The following is a 17414-nucleotide window of genomic DNA, read 5'->3' on the forward strand; positions in this document are numbered from 1 at the left end:
GTCATGTAAGTGACATTTCTCTACACACATGCTGTCTATAATAACAGAAGCCTTTTAAGTAGTGAAGTAAAACGTACAAAAAAAGAGGGCTACTTAAAAAATTAGCGAAGGCATCCTAAAAATGTCAAGTGTTTATTTGACAATCCTCAAGAGGCTTGCAAAAGTTGGAAGAATTGTTTTCTGTGGTGCTTTTTCTGTCTGACATACACTGTGTACTCTTAAGACAGAACACTACTTCTACATGAAAAAGTGCCTATTTTGATCAGGAAAGCCTTATTATTCCTCCTTACCTCTACAGGAAGCTGTTGATAAGTTGATACTAGATAGTCTGCCGCTGCAGCTACTCCAACTAGTGCAGCCACCTTCTCTGGACGAGCAATTGCAGCATGAAGCATCAACCATCCGCCCAAACTGGAACCAACTAAAATCTTAATGTGAGACCAGTATTAGTCAGTTTATTGCAAGCTCGTTAATCAACTGTGCCACCATAAACAAAAAGAGTCAGGAAATAAAGGTATGAGGACTGTCCAAGAGAATATGAACACCAGTTGACATGGCAAGCGCATTTGCAGTCTTGTACCTTCTGAAATTCAATCAGTACCTCGGGGGGCTATTATTACTTAGCATAGTTCTTGGGTGGTTTAAACATGTTGGCTCTATTGCTCTAAACATATTTTAAAACTTTATTTTAGAGCTGTGTAACACAAATGCTTAAATATGCTCTCAAATGAACTTTTTAAAAAAGCAGTTTTACTCAATTGTCTCATGAACAACAATTACCCAGAAAATGTTATCAACCAGAAGCCAGATTCCCAGCAGCATTGTGCAAATCTGGGAATGTGAGCGATATCCAGTTAGACTATGGGTAGGCAAACGAAGGCCCGGGGCTGGATGTGGCGCAATTGCCTTCTAAATCCGGCCCGCAGATGGTCTGGGAATCAGTGTGTTTTTACATGACTAGAATGTGTCCTTTTATTTAAAATGCATCTCTGGGTTATTTGTGGGGCATAGGAATTCGTTCATTTATTTTTTTTCCAAAATATAGTCCGGCCCCCCACAAGGTCTGAGGGACAGTGGACTGGCCCCCTGCTAAAAAAGTTTGCTGACCCCTGAGTTAGACAGTTCCTCCAGTGCAAGGAGTTTTAGCTGTGCCATGCAACTTCCCGCGCTCTCCTCGGGTGCTCCCTAAATTTGTTGTAGGGGTGCTCTCCTCTCCCTGGGGCATATGCAGGGAGAGCGGAAACTCCTTGCGCTAGTGAAACTCTTTAGTTGCATATGTTTGCGTCTTTGAAAGTTACACAGGCTGAAAATGGCAACATATTCAACAACTTTTATTCACAAAAGAGGGCTTGGACTACATTCACAGGGGCTGCCAACCTTTTCGGTACTGTGGGGATATTTAGGCACCACAAACCCTGCACAACCAATTCTACTGGCTACAGCAGAAACAATTTTTTTAAAGGGGGGGTCTTAATTTCAGGAAGCAGAACACCACACTAGCAACCCCTGTACTTGTACCTGAGAGAAATTTTTATGCTAGGTTTAAAAATAAAGACATAGTCAACCTGTGGTCCTTGTGTGAGTTCATCCAATACTGAAAGTACATCCTTCCGCCACTTTCCCAACGTACATTCTTTAACATCGCCTTCTGAACTTCCACAGCCTCTATAGTCAAACCTGTGAAATTAGGCAAGAGAGGGATCTCAATAAAAGCATAGCTTTGCACAAATGACACTCAACAGGGCCACAAAATGAAAAGTCTGGAAAACATTAACAATACAAAGAGCTGGAATACATTTCATTAACATTTACAGAAGGTTCAGAATAATAATAATTTATCAATGTAATTTATTGAACGGTGTTTGCATTTAATTAGCATATACTTCTAAGACATACCTTACAAAAGCGTGGCCCACTGATTTGCAGTAGTCTTCGAGTGCAAGTGCCTTGTTACCATTCATATTTGAAAGAAAACCTGAGAGGAAGACAACTCCAGGATTCTTGCCTTTTAGCTTGTGATAGGCTAGGTTTGGATTATCAGGACGGCTAAGAAAACTGTGTGAGGATTTTTGTCTGCAACCTAAACAGAAGACATTTCTAAGCCATGTATGTTTTGCCTATTGACAGTATTGATACATATCATTCAGAAAAGCTGGCAGTGGTCTGATGTCAGCTGCCTAACAGTCCTATCTGCAACTTTTCACTATTATTGTTTTCAAAGTAAAAAACAAAAACAAATCGAGACCAGAATGTGCAACACACATATCTTATGCAAACATTGTCATCTATTGAGGTAGATATTCATAGAAATAAGAATCACATGAATGTTTTAAAATTATATGCATTGATTTGACAAATACTATACAACGAATTAACGCATATACAGAAAATAAACAAACCATTATTTTTTAAATTTACCTTCCACACATCCATCAACATCAGGGTGGATTTGATTTAAATCAAATTGATTTAAATCACGATTTTAATGATTTAAATCACTAGTCAGTAAGACTACTTAAATCTTTTTTTTTACAGAAAGACTCGTTTTTACTGGTATACAGTGGTACCTCTGGATACGAACGGGATCCGTTCCAGAGCCCCGTTCGCATCCTGAAACGAATGCAACCCGCGTCTGCGCGTCACGATTTGCCGCTTCCATGCATGACGTCATTTTGAGCGTTTGCACATGCGGTGAAACCCGGAAGTAATGCATTCCATTACTTCCGGGTCGTGGCGGAGCCTATGTGGTGGCAGGAGCCTATGGGCACAAAGGAAGGCCTCTGTGGGCACTCGCAGGCACCCTAGCGGTGATCCCTATTCCAAGGGCACACCCAAAGCTGAAGCTGCATCTGGCATGCAGGCTGAGACCCTACCTGCCCGCAGACTGTCTCACTAGTGGTACATGCTCTTGTTAGCTCCTGCTTGGACTACTGCAATGTGCTCTACATGGGGCTGCCTTTGAAGGTGACCCAGAAACTACAATTAATCCAGAATGTGGCAGCTAGACTGATGACTGGGAGTGGCTGCCAAGACCATTTAACACCGGTCCTGAAAGACCTACACTGGTTCCCAGTACGTTTCCGGGCACAATTCAAGGTGTTGGTGCTGACCTTTAAAGCCCTAAACGACCTCGGCCCAGTATACCCAAAGGAGTGTCTCCACCCCCATCGTTCAGTCCGGACACTGAGGTCCAGCTCTAAGGGCTTTCTGGTGTTTCCCTCACTGCGAGATGCTAGGTTACAGGGAACCAGGCAGAGGGACTTCTTGGTAGTGGTGCCCGCCCTGTGGAACGCCCTCCCATCAGATGTCAAGGAAATAAACAACTATCTGACTTTTAGAAGACATCTGAAGGCAGCCCTGTTTAGGGAAGTTTTTAATGTGTGATGTTTTATTCTGTTTTCAATCTGTTGGCAGCCGCCCAGAGTGGTGGGGAAACCCAACCAGACCAGATGGGCAGGGTACAAATAATAAATTATAATTATTATAGCCATCTTCTGAAGCTAAGCAGGTCCGGGTCTTCTGGCCTGTGCTTCGAAATGATACTACTTGAGAAGAACCTTGTTACTTCAAACAAGCTTGCATCAACTTTATGGTAGAGTGTGATTTCTTGGGCAGGAGGAAGGGAGGCTTTGTCTGCCCCAGGGCTACACTGCAATTCCAGGGACTCACATGTCCTTGTGAAAACAAAACAGTGCGGTGGGGAATTGGGTGTGGCCAACTGTCTCGCACAATGCGAGTGGCCACACAGAAATGACACAACAGTGTTCAATCTGGAGTGACTTTCTTTAAAGCCTCATGGCTGCCCACTTCTCTTTCTCTTCCTACCTTTTTCTCACCACAAGGGCAGCCTTTGTAGTCCGCCTCTGGCTGGGCAGGCACGAGGCAGTGATGACCATCAATTTGGGTGGCTTAAAAAAAAAGGCCGAATTCATGGCAGAGAGGACCACTGGCGGCCACGATGGCTACTATAGCTGTCAACATTTCCCTTTTTTTAAGGGAAATTCCCTTATTCCGAATAGGATTCCTCGCAATAAAAGGGAAAAGTTTACAGCTATGATGACTACTGTTTGGAGCCAGAGGCGCTTCTGAATTCTGCTCGCTGGCTACCCTCCGGGGCACCGTGAGAGAGGATGCCCGACTAGGCGGGCCATTTCCTGACCCAGCAAGGACGTGGATGGGGGGGAGGGGGAATGGCCAGTTGCCGGACTACAACTCCCATGATCCTTCGCCACAGGGCTAAGGGGAAATGGAGTCCGACAACACCTGGAGCCTCGCCCGCGTGAAGCCTCGGCAGGAACCCACGGGAAGAAGAAGAGGCAGCGGCGGCGGAGGAGGCGGAATGGCGCTTCCATCGCGCTACCGTCCGGCCGAGCCACGCCCCCTCGCACTTACCCGGCAGCTGAGGGAAGCCCACCAGCGCCGTCGCTCGAGCGGCCTCTGGGCCCCAGCAGCGGCGGCTCTCCCGCCACAGGACTCTCGCCGCCCCCGCCATCGCCCTGCAGCGGAGACGCGCGAGGGAGCGCACGCCCCTTCCCCTCGGGCCGCTCGGCGAGGAAGCGAGTGCGCATGCGCCTAGCCAGGAAGTGGTGGGTGGAGCCTGTCGGTTTTAGACTACGCATGCTCGAAAAGCCCGCGGGGGGGGGGGAGTTCTGTGGGAAGCGCGGGAAAGGCGCCGTAAGGTGAGGAGAGCCGCTAGGAAGTGGAAGCTGGGCTTGGAAGCGGGCAGGATTTTGCTGTCCGTCTTCATGACTGCTCGCAGTGAGAACCTTACGGGCGGGGTAAAAATGAACACTTGAGAGGGAATGGGAGGGAAGTTTGGGGTTGGGCTGGATGATCTTTGGGGGACCCTTTTGAAAACCAGTTCTATGGAAACTGCCCGTTGCTGCTTCCTCGCCGTCAAACCCCGGTGACACTAGTTACGGTGTATTAGATTGTCCCAAATAATAACATTATATCGGCCTATTACGAAGCTGATGCAAACTTACTTATTTCTTTATACATCTATTTTTGCTTTCCCCTCCCAGTCTCACCTCCCTATGGGGAATCTTATGCATGCCCCGAGGGTGGTTTAATTATTTTTAACTCATTTCCCTATTCTATGGACAGATGCTTTGGGGTTAGGGAGGGAAAAGTACACCTTTTCCCCAGAGCAGTATAGTTAGTCTGCACTGACTCAGAGAGGCTCTTCAGGGATTTAGGCAAGGAAAATTCCCAGCCCTATGTGGTGGTGCTGGGGGTTGAACCTGTGAGCTTCTGTGTGAACTACACAGCCTCTCCCCAGTTAGGACGCAGTTCCCCCACATTCGTGTTCAGACATCCAACTAATCCTTAGCCTTAGAAGCTGCAAGATGTAGGAGACTAGCTCAGGTTTGGGACTGGGGGTCTGGTGTAATATAAGGGTTTTGGAAGAAAGGCTTGACTGCTGCCAGAGAGAGACCCCAGTCCTGCCTGGATGCTGCTCCACCCCTTATGCTGCCAAGCATATGAGTGAATTCAGTATTAAATTTGAATTTATTAAGGAAACAACATAGCTTTAAAATAAGAAAGTTCAGTATTGTGAAGGACGCAGCTTTAAAAGATGTGTTGGAATTGATTTTAATGAGTACAAACTCATTAAATGGGAATGGAGTTGAGAGACGACCTAACCTGGGGAGAGAACAGCAAAGACCTGGTGAAGAGAGCACAGCAGAGGTTATATTTTCTGAGAATCCTCCGGAAAAACAATCTCTCAAAGGACCTCTTGATGGCATTTTACCATTGCACTGTGGAGAGTGTACTAACTTATGGTCTGAGTGTGTGGTTTGGGAGCTGCACGGCCAGGGAAAAAACAATGCTATCCAGGGTTGTAAAGACTGCAGAAAGAATAATTGGGTGCACTCTTCCCACCTTAGATCAAATCCATGCTGCCAGGTGCCATAAGAAGGCGGCAGAGATAGCACATGACAGTACGCACCCCGGAAATGATCTCTTTCAGCTTCTGCCTTCTGGAAGAAGGTATAAGGTTATAAAGGCCAGGACTAGCCGCCTGAGAAGCAGTTTATATGCAAATGCAATTCTGGTTCTAAACACAGCATAAGGGGTTTCTATAGTATAGTGTATTTTAAAATAGGGTTTTAGAGTTTTTAGGGGGTTTTGAATGTTTTATGTAGTTTTTATGTAGTTTTATATAGTTTTTATGTAGTTTTTATGTAGTTTTATGTAGTTTTTCAATTTCATTGTCCTGCATGGGACAATGACAATAAAGATATATCCTATATCGTAAACACTTAGCTGCTTAGTGTTATTATTGGAAAGCCCACAGAAAAATCTATCTTTAGATATAATCTTTCAAATGATCATCACATTGGTTTATGTTTGCCCCATACAATTAGGTCAGAGGTTTTCAAACTTTTTGAGTCCACGGGTCCCTTGACCAACTAATTTTTTTCTTTGGCACCCCTGTGGGCCTCAGGACCGCAGTTATGTCACCCCTTGCCTGCAGAACTAGCAGCCCCTCAATCTTTTTGAACAGCCTCCCTTGTGGAGTGTTCTCTCAGCCTCCTCTCCTTGAGAGTCCTTTGGGCAGCCGCTGCCCCTGGTCTCTGACTTCTCCCCCCCCCCCCCGCTTGCCAAAGAGAGGTACCTCCTGCCCCACAAGGGCCTGGGAAGAGGATGCCCCCAGCCTTAGTGGCCCAGTGGAGACTGGCCAGAGGTGAATGTGAAGCTGGCACCTTACCAGCTTACTGCAGTGGCAGCAATGGGTGCTGCTGGGCCTGCATGGCGGAAAGGCTCCCTTTCAGCACCGGGCACTCAGCTCCCAGGCAGGCCTTGCACACAGCGAGCACAAGGCCAGTGCAGCACCTGCCTGCCTGGTATCCCAACAGCAAGGGCTGGTGGATTAGCTGGTTGGCCCCGTCGTCTGCTTGCTTGCTTACTCCGAGGTCACCTCTGCTCCCAGCAACCAGCATCCCAAGGCCAGCCCCAGATGCACCATTCAGCTGGGGAGCTTGTAGCTGGGGCTGCTGCAACAAAAAGCCATGCAAGCTTTTGGGAGGCAGAGACGAGAGGGCATCGGAAGGAAAGAGGGACAGAGGCCAGTGTTGCTCAAGGCATCTCTGACTATCCTTCAAGGCACCCCAGGTTGAAAACCACTGAATTAGGTGTTTGAAGAAACTGATTGTGTCTTGAACAGTCTTAGTCATCCCATGTTCCCATACCCACAGTAAATGAATGGGGATTTAAAATAGATTCAAGGTTTTCAGCATAAAATTTTTTTTCTTCCAGTAGCACCTTAAAGACCAACTGAGTTAGTTCTAGGTATGAGCTTTCGTGTGCATGCACACTTCTTCAGATACACACAGATACAGAAGGTTTTCAGCCTGATTCTACCCTAGAACAGGAGTGGGGAACCTGGGAATTTAATGCAGCTCTCCTGTCTAGTCCTGAAGTTACAGGTTCTCTTTACCCACACGCTCTGGCTGGCCCTGTCCTTCAATTTTTGTTTTTTTGCTGGTCACAATGTGTGTCCTTGAACTCTGTTAATGGATGAAAGATAGTGTGAGATGTGTAGAAACTAGCTTTCTGTAGAAACAGAAAATTTGTATTTATTACTCCACCCAGTTTTGCTTCTGGTCCCACACAACTTCAGCTCCCCGGAAGGTGTACCCCAAAGGGAATACAGCCCCATGTTCCCTGCTCTTGTAGGAAATGTGGTTAGGATTGCATGAGCTGAGCAGCATGAGAATATAGGGCAGAGGTTAGCAAACCTTTCCAGCAGGGGGCCGGTCCACTGTCCCTCAGACCTTGGGGGAGGGGGCAGACTATATTTTGAAAAGAAAAGAAAAAATGAACCAATTCCTATGCCCCACAAATAATCCCGAGATGCATTTTAAATAAAAGGACACATTCTATTCATGTAAAAACATGCTGATTCCTGGACCGTCCGTGGGCTGGATTTAGAAGGCAATTGTGGCGGATCTGGCCCCTGGGCCTTAGTTTGCCTACCCATGATATAGGGTGTGATCAGCCTTGTAAACATGCCCAGAAAAGTTACGTATCCTGCAGCAAATTTTGCTAGTCTGCTATGGGCTAGGGAGCTCATGATGCTTGGTGCATGCAAACAGAAGTCCTAGCACTGAGCTAAAGACCTTCAGGGCTGCACATTGATTAAAGCTTCCTGCTGTAAGAAACTAGACATATTATTTGAAAATAAAAGATCAGGTATTTTCAAACATTTATTTGAATGTTATTACAACATGGAAGATACAAAAAGATTAGAAAACCTGTAAAACGATATAGAAGTAAAATCAAAATACATGACAAAAATCATATAACCCAATGCCACTCATTTCTGGAATTTATCCTCAAACATTGCAAACATCATTTGTTTTCATTTATGGGAATTTCTATACTTCTTAATTTTTATTTTTTAAAAACCATGTAAGCTGTTTATCCAGTCTTCTTTTTTTAAGAGGATTTTAATTATGCTTTGTGATAAGAGATCCTTTCTTTCTATTCACAATGAATATCATTTATACTGCATTCCTGAAAAATCACTTACATCACAGTAGATTGAAACTTTAATCAAACTTAAGCTAATGTAGCCTTAAACCATGCTTGTCAGGCTGCAAGTCAGAGGTGGAGGAACTCAGGCTAGGAAGCCCTTGGGGGAACTATGCAGGCCACGCCCCCTTCACAGGTCACACCCCTCACCAGCCCTGTGCCACACCCTCTTGGAGTGTTTTTGCCTCTGTTAATGCCTCTTGTTTGCCTGGATGGTGAGCTGTGTAGGCTGCTTCTGTAGAAACCTCCTGCAGGGCTGTAATGTAGCCTTACTGAAAAACGTTCAGTCTCATTCAGTGCTCCGCCCACTTTGCCTCTGCCCCACCCACCGTTGTCATGTGGTCCCCAGTAGGCTGGGGAGCAATGGAATAGGGCCCTCATGTTGAGAAAGGTTCTCTAACCCTGCTGCAAGCACACTTGGACGTAATTTTTCAGGACTGCAGCATTTGTGAACTATTGTAACCACATTATTGGCCATACCATATTGTGTGATTTTTTTAAACAAAAACAAACAAACAAACAGCTCTTTTCATGCAGGATATATTTAAACTTAAACCACATCTGCGAGTGTGATTTATTATCTATATTTTTCTTGAACAGAAACAATGATTTTCATTTCCTACATTAAAAAGCATATGGCACTTACAAATTCAGATTATTAAAAGAGAATATCAAACACAGACTTGAACTTAAAAATTCAATCATTCATATGAACACAATATTCAAGGATTAAAATGTGTTTTCTTTTAATGGAAAAGATCTTCAAGGAATATATAATTTTTATGAGAGAGATACAGTAATCCCTTCAATTACACAAACACTTCAGACTTTCTTGGGCGAATGCAGCCACCTTCAGACTATTGAACTTTAACTGATCCACTGGGTCTAAAAAACTTTGCCATATCATCATAGGAAGCTGTCTTATAGAAAATTAAGACCATTTGACAACCTAGTCCAGTATTGTCTGTCATTCTGACTGACAGCATATCCTTAGGGCCTCAGGTAGAAGCCTTTTTACATCACCTGCCTGAACCTTTTTAATTGGAGAGGACATGGATTGAAACTGGGGCTTTTGGCACTCAAAACATCTTTTCTACCACTGATCTACAATCTCCCGTATCAGTTGCTTAGAGATCACAGGGCACAGAAAATACTGTATTCACTGTATTTGGGCTAAGGGGAAATGTATTATATTTTTTACATTTCTTGTATATTTAGTTTGTAAGAAAGTTTCAAGTATGTGGGAAAGAAAATAATAATTTGTTACATTTGTATACTGTCCTTCATCCGCAGATCTCAGGGCAGTTCACAAAATAAAATACTTATCTTGGGGCTAAATCACTCTTTCACTTGTCCCATATTTCGATCAAACTATATACTGATGGATTCATCCAGGTCCAAGAACTTTTACTGATTCATGGCTGTGCCTTGGGAAAATCCGATCTTACCCACTAAATCAGAAGCTTGGTGAGTAAAATATCTATTCAGCTTTTTAACGCATCTGGTAAGGTCCGATTCAGCGGACAAAATCCAATTTTTGCAAGGGAAACTGCGGAATGGCAAGGAAAGCCCTCAGACCTGGGAGAATTAATATGTACACAATACAATCAAAATACAGGTCAAATAAAAGTGTGAGTACAAATGCATGTGGTAACTGATGACATAAGGCTGTGATGGCACCCTGGAGGGTTGGATTGGGAGCGTAGCAGTAAGACAAATGGGCAGTGGAACTAGCACCAGCTGCGTTGTTTATCATGCAGAGTAAGTTTACATGGCTTCTATTCAGGCACTGAAACATAGCTGCTGGTCCTGGTGAAATGCGATAGAAATACTCCTACCCTTCTTCACCACCAGCACATATAAAATTCTGGTCAGACTGAAGGAGTCTGGTTGATGACTGGTCTCATGTGTGCCCAAGAAAATTGCCCCAGCTTCTTGTTTCTGTCAACCGACCCTCGGAGGGTATTCAGTTACGCTGAAATCTGTCACAGTCTTTATGCGAAAGGGTTGAAATCTGTGAACTTTTCCAATGCAAATACAGGGCATTCCCTAACCCATCTGTGGGCTGATCATATATCCCCTATGTGAGGTCCCGGATATTCGGAACAAAGATTTCTCTGTAGCTATATACTACAAAATCTTGCATTTGGGGAAAATTTCTGCCTTTGGGGGATGCTAAAACTACCAGCACATGATTTTAAAGTTTTGGCTTTTTAGCTGCAGTTCTTAGCTCTATCAATATTCTTTACCCACAAAATTCTTTCTTCAGTTTTAGCAGGCAGAATGTCGTAATGTTGCAAGAACTTAAATAATTTAAGTCATTGATACTGAAGAAATGCAGGACATGAACCTCTCTACATACAAATTTTCAGCTGATACTGCCCTTTTAGTGAAATGAGTGATGTTTGGAAGTTACTCAATTCATGTACAGTATTTTCAAAAGAACAAGCTAATGGTAATATTTTGAAATGCCCCAATAATATTTATGAAGTGTTTTAATGCTTTTTCATCACATGAAAGCTAAATCTCATTATACAGTGTGAATCTTTGGTTCTGCAGTAAACTAAGACAAAAACATCGCACACTGTAGTTTTAAAAATTTGTTATAAAACCTATAAGGAAATTAAAATTATACAGAATTTCTGTGCATTAAATACAGACATCATACCTTTCCCTTTCATTTCTTAATAGTGAAATACTGATGAGTATATTAACACTTTTATGCTATGACGTTTCTTTTTATTAGGAAATTTTGCAGGAAATTGCCATAGAATCTCTGTGCCAGGCTTATGGCGATCTGATTATCCATTTTGGAGCACTACAATCTTTTAAGCAGCTTTTCTTTTCTTCTGCTATGTCAGTGATTAACAAATCTAAGAATTAATGTTCCCGTACACAGCATGTGTTCCGTTTCTGACCTGTGGCTTCTTGTTTTTGTATGTGACTTGTCCAACATGATTAAATATGGCTTCTCCCCACCTTCCCCAAATGTGAGGCTGTTTATTGCATTATGCCCTGCCAAAGAAACTTTGCCCCATTTTACTATAACATGAAGTGGGTATAGCCTTCTGCCCCTGTAACTATTACATCCATCCATATCCGCATAGCTTCTGGTGTGGGGGCCACCATGTAATATATTCTGTCATGTGTCTTAACGCTGAAAGTAAGCAACGGATTAGGACTCTGGAAGGAAAGAAAAAAGAATACATAAAGTCAATTGCATAATACAACCTGTGTGCTGCAAAGTAAGTTTACATGCATTAGAAGTTCAGATCTTAACTTAGTAAGCTGAAATATGAACGAGCCCATGGCCATCCGCAGAGACCTTTCATGCAAGCTAGGATACAGACCACTGGCCATGCTGATGGAAGCCGGAATAAAAAAATATGGATACCCACAGCTTAGCCACTCATTTAATAGCCACATTTACCTGGTTTGGTCAAACTGGGAAGCTATAGGTTATAGAAGATGTGCAAAGGGGCTGAAAAGACGTGTTTGTATATCAATTTACTAAGTTGGTGAGTGTTACCGATTCTGATTCTCTGCCTTCCACAGATGACAGTAGGACAGGAGTGCAGGATTTTTGAATCTTAACTGTTGTAGGCAAGGGAATTTCCCCAGGCACAGCTTTCCTCCCACCTGACAGTCTTCACCTGTCAAAATTTTCTCTTCTGCCCAACTATGAAAGTTCTGTGAATTCTGTTCTTTACATCTGTGCAATGATCTGTGCAGTGGGTACTAGACATATCTTCAAGTTTTCCGTGCCACAGCCTGCAAGTTTTCACTGCTCCTCCTTAAAAGCCACTTAAAAAACTGTAAAAACACTTTGTGAATTTTTGAAGGAGCACTGAAACAGTATACTGACAGTATACTTACTGAAATGACAACTCCGCTTGACTTGATTTATCACAGACATGATAATGAGTAGTAGTGGGATTTTTAGCATCAAAATCATGTGTCTCACTTTTTCTGTCAGTTGTATTACTGTACATATGTGAAAAATTTAAAGTGGTGTTTTACATCAAAAAATCTTGGCAGCAAATAAGTGTTTTACTAAAACTAGGTTCTAACCCACTTTAGGAACTATGATACTTTCAAAGAGTAAATAAGTATATATTTATAGGAAAACATTTTTTTTACCTTATTAGCATTCTTTAGGTGATCATAATAGACTTCTTCAATGGCTTGAAAATAAATTACTCCTTTTAACTTGGTTTCATGTTTGTCTACAATAAGGAAAAGAAAAGTTGAAACTAACACCCCACCATAGGGATTGAAGGATCAACCTATACAACATGTTTTGCCACCAACAATAGAAGTTTTTAAAAAAAGTTTATTTATTAACTATTCCAGGAAAACCTCTACTTCTTTCTTCACTTAGATTACCTTTATTATAGCGCACTAATTCAGTGTATATGAAAGGGAAATATAGGTACAGTACTTCTTATCTGAGTGCTTTGTAAAGGAGAACGAAGCATATGCAGGCATTTATCTGCACACAAAACTGTATCTATGGAGCCTGGCAAAGACAGGGCCAGCACAGGGTCAGCTGCATCCTGAGAAAGCCATGCAACCAGCAGGTGACAGCAAGGGGCATAATCTGCCTCTGCTGTGCCAACCTGGTAGCTGGTGCAATGATGGAGCATTTCTTCCTGCTCTCTCATCTTCTGCCCTGGTTGGCATAAGCAGTGGGGCTGTGGCTGTGGTGCTAGCTGTGCCACTCCATAAAGCCCAGCCACAGGTTAGGATTATGCATACATTCTTCCCTCATACGCAGGTGGCCAGCGACTCACATCCAGTGGAGCTGTGGGCACGCTATTAGCATCAGCAGAGTATCAGCAAGAAGCGATTGTAGGTATTTGGCATCACAAAAGCTTCTTTATTTACAGCAGATCAAAACAACAAACATGGCTGTGTGTGAGCAGCAGCTTCACACATGTCTTCTCTGTCCGAAAGCAGAGAACAAAGAGAGAAAGTACAAAAGCAGATAGAACGGAAGTACAGTGTCTGAGTTCCATTCCCACACTCCTATCACTATGGAATGTAAACAGTGGATCACAAGATCCAACAGCAAAGACAGAATGAAATTACTAACAAGGATTGTAGTCAATATGTGTTTGAGAAAGCAACCCAAATCATTACAGTCGTACCTCGGAAGTTGAATGCCTTGCGACTCAAACATTTTGGCTCCCGAATGCCACAAACCCAGAAGTGAGTGTTCTGGTTTTCAAACGTTCTTTGGAACCCAAACGTCTGATGCGAGTTCCAGTTGGCTGCAGGAGTTTCCTGCAGCCAATCCTTGGTTTCCGAATGTTTCGGAAGTCAAACAAACTTCTGGAACGGATTCTGTTCGACTTCTGAGGTACAACTGTTTTACCAAGAGTTAAGTCCCACTGGTGAAAGTTCCAAACAAATAGGATGACTCAGTTTGCTAAGAAAAGATTTACCTGCATGTCTTTATTTGAGTCATGTGACTAGAAGCATCAGAGCATTAGGAAGCTCCATGAGTTATTACAAGATAAAATGTAAACGGGTAAGATTAGGCAAGCAACAAGTAACTTAAATTACAAGTAGCAGCACTGATGTAACTTAATAGACAAACCATAGGAAGGCTCCATACAACTTACCTGCATAATAAGAAAATGTTCTCTTGTTCCTATCAAACACAAACCATCGCTTCTTCCAGGTTTTAATTTTCCCTCCCATCTTAATAAGAAAACCTCGGCAGGTCTTCTCTGTGAGTGAGACATGGTAACAGGTCTCTATATTGTGTCCTGCTGTCTCTATGTGGCTGCGTAGATCAAAATCTTCCTTTCTGACAGGTAAATAACGAGTCAAAGGGCGAGACTAATGGGAACAGCAAAAAATAAATTTAAAAAATCAGTATTTTTCCTTTCTTTGCTTATATATAATATATATATTTCAGGTGCATTCAACACCTGAAATAAAGTACCCAATCTGAAACTTACACTTTTTATTGCACACTTACACACAGAGTGCTTAGTCACAACCTTAGAAACAAAATGTCAACAGCCCTCATGATATATAATCTCAGTCTAAATTATGTGACAAAGGCATCAATTTCATACATTACATTTTGAAGGCGTACATACCCCTCACATATTTTAAGTGCACATGTAAATATGTGAAGTTGAAATAGATAAATGTGTGTTTTCTCAACCTTTAGGTGGAAGTGTGAAAGAGTTATAAACCCCACCACTGAGTCCCATAGTACTGAAGAGAACTGGAAGGGAGGAGAGTGGGGCTGCTTTTTACAAAAAAGTAGGAAAACATCTGACCACAGATCTCTGTCACTTTGTCTAGTTTGGTCTTCAGTGTTTACCCTGGGAGATAAAAGAATGAAAGGTAGCACAGTGACCTCTGCTGGCTATATACTTCCAGCAGCCTAGTATTAAGTTGACTGCATCCGTCTCATTCTAGAAGCCTTTGAAGGCTTAATATCAGGCATAGGCAAACTCAGCCCTCCAGATGTTTTGAGACTACAACTCCCTAGCTAACAGGGCCAGTGGTCAGGGATGATGGGAGTTGGAGTCCCAAAACATCTGGAGGGCCGAGCTGTGTGCTTACACCCTCTTTCCTGCTCTTAAGGTGGCTGATCCAGGGGAGAGGGAAAGCCAGACCAGAGTGGGTGGCCCTCACAGCAGTCACTCATAACCCAATTGCCTAAAAAAAGTTGGCACAGCCCCTGCTTTATCCCTTGGGACACATGGCCTGTCACAAGTTAGAATCCATAGCGTCTTGCTTGCAATTGGGCTTCCCTTCCATCTCTTAATATTTGTGTTCCCATTCAGCGCCTGCATTTTGTTACCTGCGACCTTTGCTTTTCACGTATCTTAACTTCTTTTTCAATTAGTTTTTGTCGCTGGCTAGTTTCTTCTTGCAGTCTTTTTTCTAGCTGCTCCCTGCGACGCTTTTCTTCTTCCAGCGCTCTTTTTTTAGCTTCCATTTCTCGTTCCTAAAAGCCGCCCCATACAACATTGTATTAGAAATGTGTTGGTTTAAAAAACAACACCACAAAAAACCCCAACCGTAATAATACACATCAAGCTCAAACACATTCCCTCACAATTCATTCATCAGTGTGTCAGTTCTACAGTATGGTACTGCCTGATGGCAAATCCTAGCTAAACTCTTGTTCTAATGACACAAACATGGCCTTTATACATATATATTATTATTACTACCCACCCACCTTGTGTCTGAGTCTAAGATATGCCCGTAAAAATGAGACTATGAAATAATGCCAGAACCGAACAGAAATATAAATGATGTGATGAAAAGTAAATATTTTTGCCTCAGTGTCAAGGTTTTTACTTTTTAATTATTTCAGTTAGCAAATGACAACACATGGAATATTTTCAGTCACTCAGCTATAATAAACAGAGGCTGAGAAAACATCTACTGCCCACAGTGGCTACATTCATTATGCTAAGGATAGTTTTTGTTTTGTTTTTGCTCATGTGCAAGGTCAACATTATTGAAAAGTGGGTTCATGGTTCAGTCATAGAACTTACATATTATGATATTCAGTTAAAAACCCAGTGAAAGCATTTCAGCCATGAAATGCTTCTGCTTCGAGCCCTGCACAAAACTCAGTTTGAGCCCTGTTCCTAATGCTGAAAAGAGAGACATGAACTGACTGTATGAAGTGGCTCTGAAAACAACACATCTGCAGTCAGAGGGCAAAGCTGGTGTCTATTTAAGCCAAGCTGCAAGGTTAATCATTTTCAGAACTCCAAATATAGGTGGAAATCCTACAAAAGAACTGGAGGTATGTATGAACATATGTACTTCAGGGGATTTCAGATAAAGGTTCAATGTTTAGATGTGATGAGGTAACACATCTAAATGTTGAATCTGTATTTCTTTGAATTTCCTTGAAGTAGGACCAGTAGGGTCCAATAATCTCTTTTTTGTCTAACCCCTTATTTTTTAATCCTACTTCCAGTTCCTCTTAGAGCAAGCAATGGTGCAATTGAGTCAGAGGCAGCTCAATACATTTTGATATCCCCTGGTTGCAATGTCCTATTTCATGCTGCAAGGACCTCTTGGGGTGCATATCTTAAGACAATGTCCTGCTTTATTACTGGCCGTAATACCTGTTTTGTTTGTTCCTCTAGGTCAGGTTTCCTCAACTTCGGCCCTCCAATTCCCATCATCCCTGACCACTGGTCCTGCTAGCTAGGGATCATGGGAGTTGTAGGCAAAAAACATCTGGAGGGCCGAGGTTGAGGAAGCCTGCTCTGGGTCAACCCTGAATTTAGAGCACAGAATCTCTGTTCTCTACTGCGTATTTCTTAGGCAGAACCACCAAATATTTTTAATATTTGTGGTGAGTGGATAAAATTGTGATTTTAAAAGGGACTGAAGCAGGAGCAAAGAAATAACTCAAAACGAATTCTGCGAAAACGGAACCCTTTCAAACCCCTGCTGGGGATACAAAGTCAATTTGTACTATAACCATGTTTGCTAATGTTAGATTACCCTGGATTCAAGTAATCGAGTCTTTTCAGCATGAGCTTGTTTCAAAAGTCTTTCCATTTCTTCTATTCTTGCAACATTTGAAGTACTGGCACTAGTAAAGGAGAGGAAAAAAGAGAGTCTGACTTTCAGAAAACAGTTCCGTATTAGATATGTAATTCCAGTCTTTTTGTTGATAAGTTTGGATACAAGATCTGGGTATGCTCTGGTTACCTTAACGTGCAGAGAACTAGACACAAACTCAGTGCAAACAATATATGTAAGCCTGTGAAATTACCTGTAGCAAAACTACAGGGAGAAGTGCAACTTCTGCTCTATCAATGAAACTATCTATGCATGTACATGCCTGAAAAATACTGTTCTGTATGACC

The 17414-nt window shown here is 42.6% G+C and overlaps 2 protein-coding genes across 22 annotated transcripts in view; both read right to left on the reverse strand.

Moving 5' to 3' along the window:
• Positions 1 to 218: 218 nt before the first annotated feature.
• On the reverse strand, positions 219 to 4542 carry ABHD10 (abhydrolase domain containing 10, depalmitoylase; the record flags this gene model as incomplete). Its single annotated transcript, XM_083500594.1, has 4 exons — positions 4393 to 4542; positions 1897 to 2080; positions 1566 to 1677; positions 219 to 428 (listed from the first exon to the last, which is right to left on the reverse strand). The coding sequence occupies exons 1-4, from the start codon at positions 4490 to 4492 to the stop codon at positions 219 to 221; spliced, it is 606 nt and encodes a 201-aa protein (XP_083356720.1). The 5' UTR covers positions 4493 to 4542.
• Positions 4543 to 8202: 3660 nt separating this feature from the next.
• Positions 8203 to 17414, reverse strand: part of PHLDB2 (pleckstrin homology like domain family B member 2) — a 73877-nt gene continuing 64665 nt past the window's right edge. For all 21 annotated transcript variants that reach the window (XM_083498543.1, XM_083498552.1, XM_083498549.1 and 18 more), the window contains 5 exons: positions 17047 to 17137; positions 15371 to 15517; positions 14169 to 14388; positions 12682 to 12767; positions 8203 to 11724 (listed from right to left, as the gene is read on the reverse strand). In XM_083498543.1, coding sequence (XP_083354669.1) covers positions 11584 to 11724; positions 12682 to 12767; positions 14169 to 14388; positions 15371 to 15517; positions 17047 to 17137 — 685 coding nt within the window. In that variant the 3' untranslated portion in view covers positions 8203 to 11583. The remainder of the gene's footprint in view (positions 11725 to 12681; positions 12768 to 14168; positions 14389 to 15370; positions 15518 to 17046; positions 17138 to 17414) is intronic.

Source organism: Podarcis liolepis (assembly GCF_965112155.1).
Source record: "Podarcis liolepis genome assembly, chromosome: 4".
NCBI classification, from domain to species: Eukaryota; Metazoa; Chordata; class Lepidosauria; order Squamata; family Lacertidae; genus Podarcis; species Podarcis liolepis.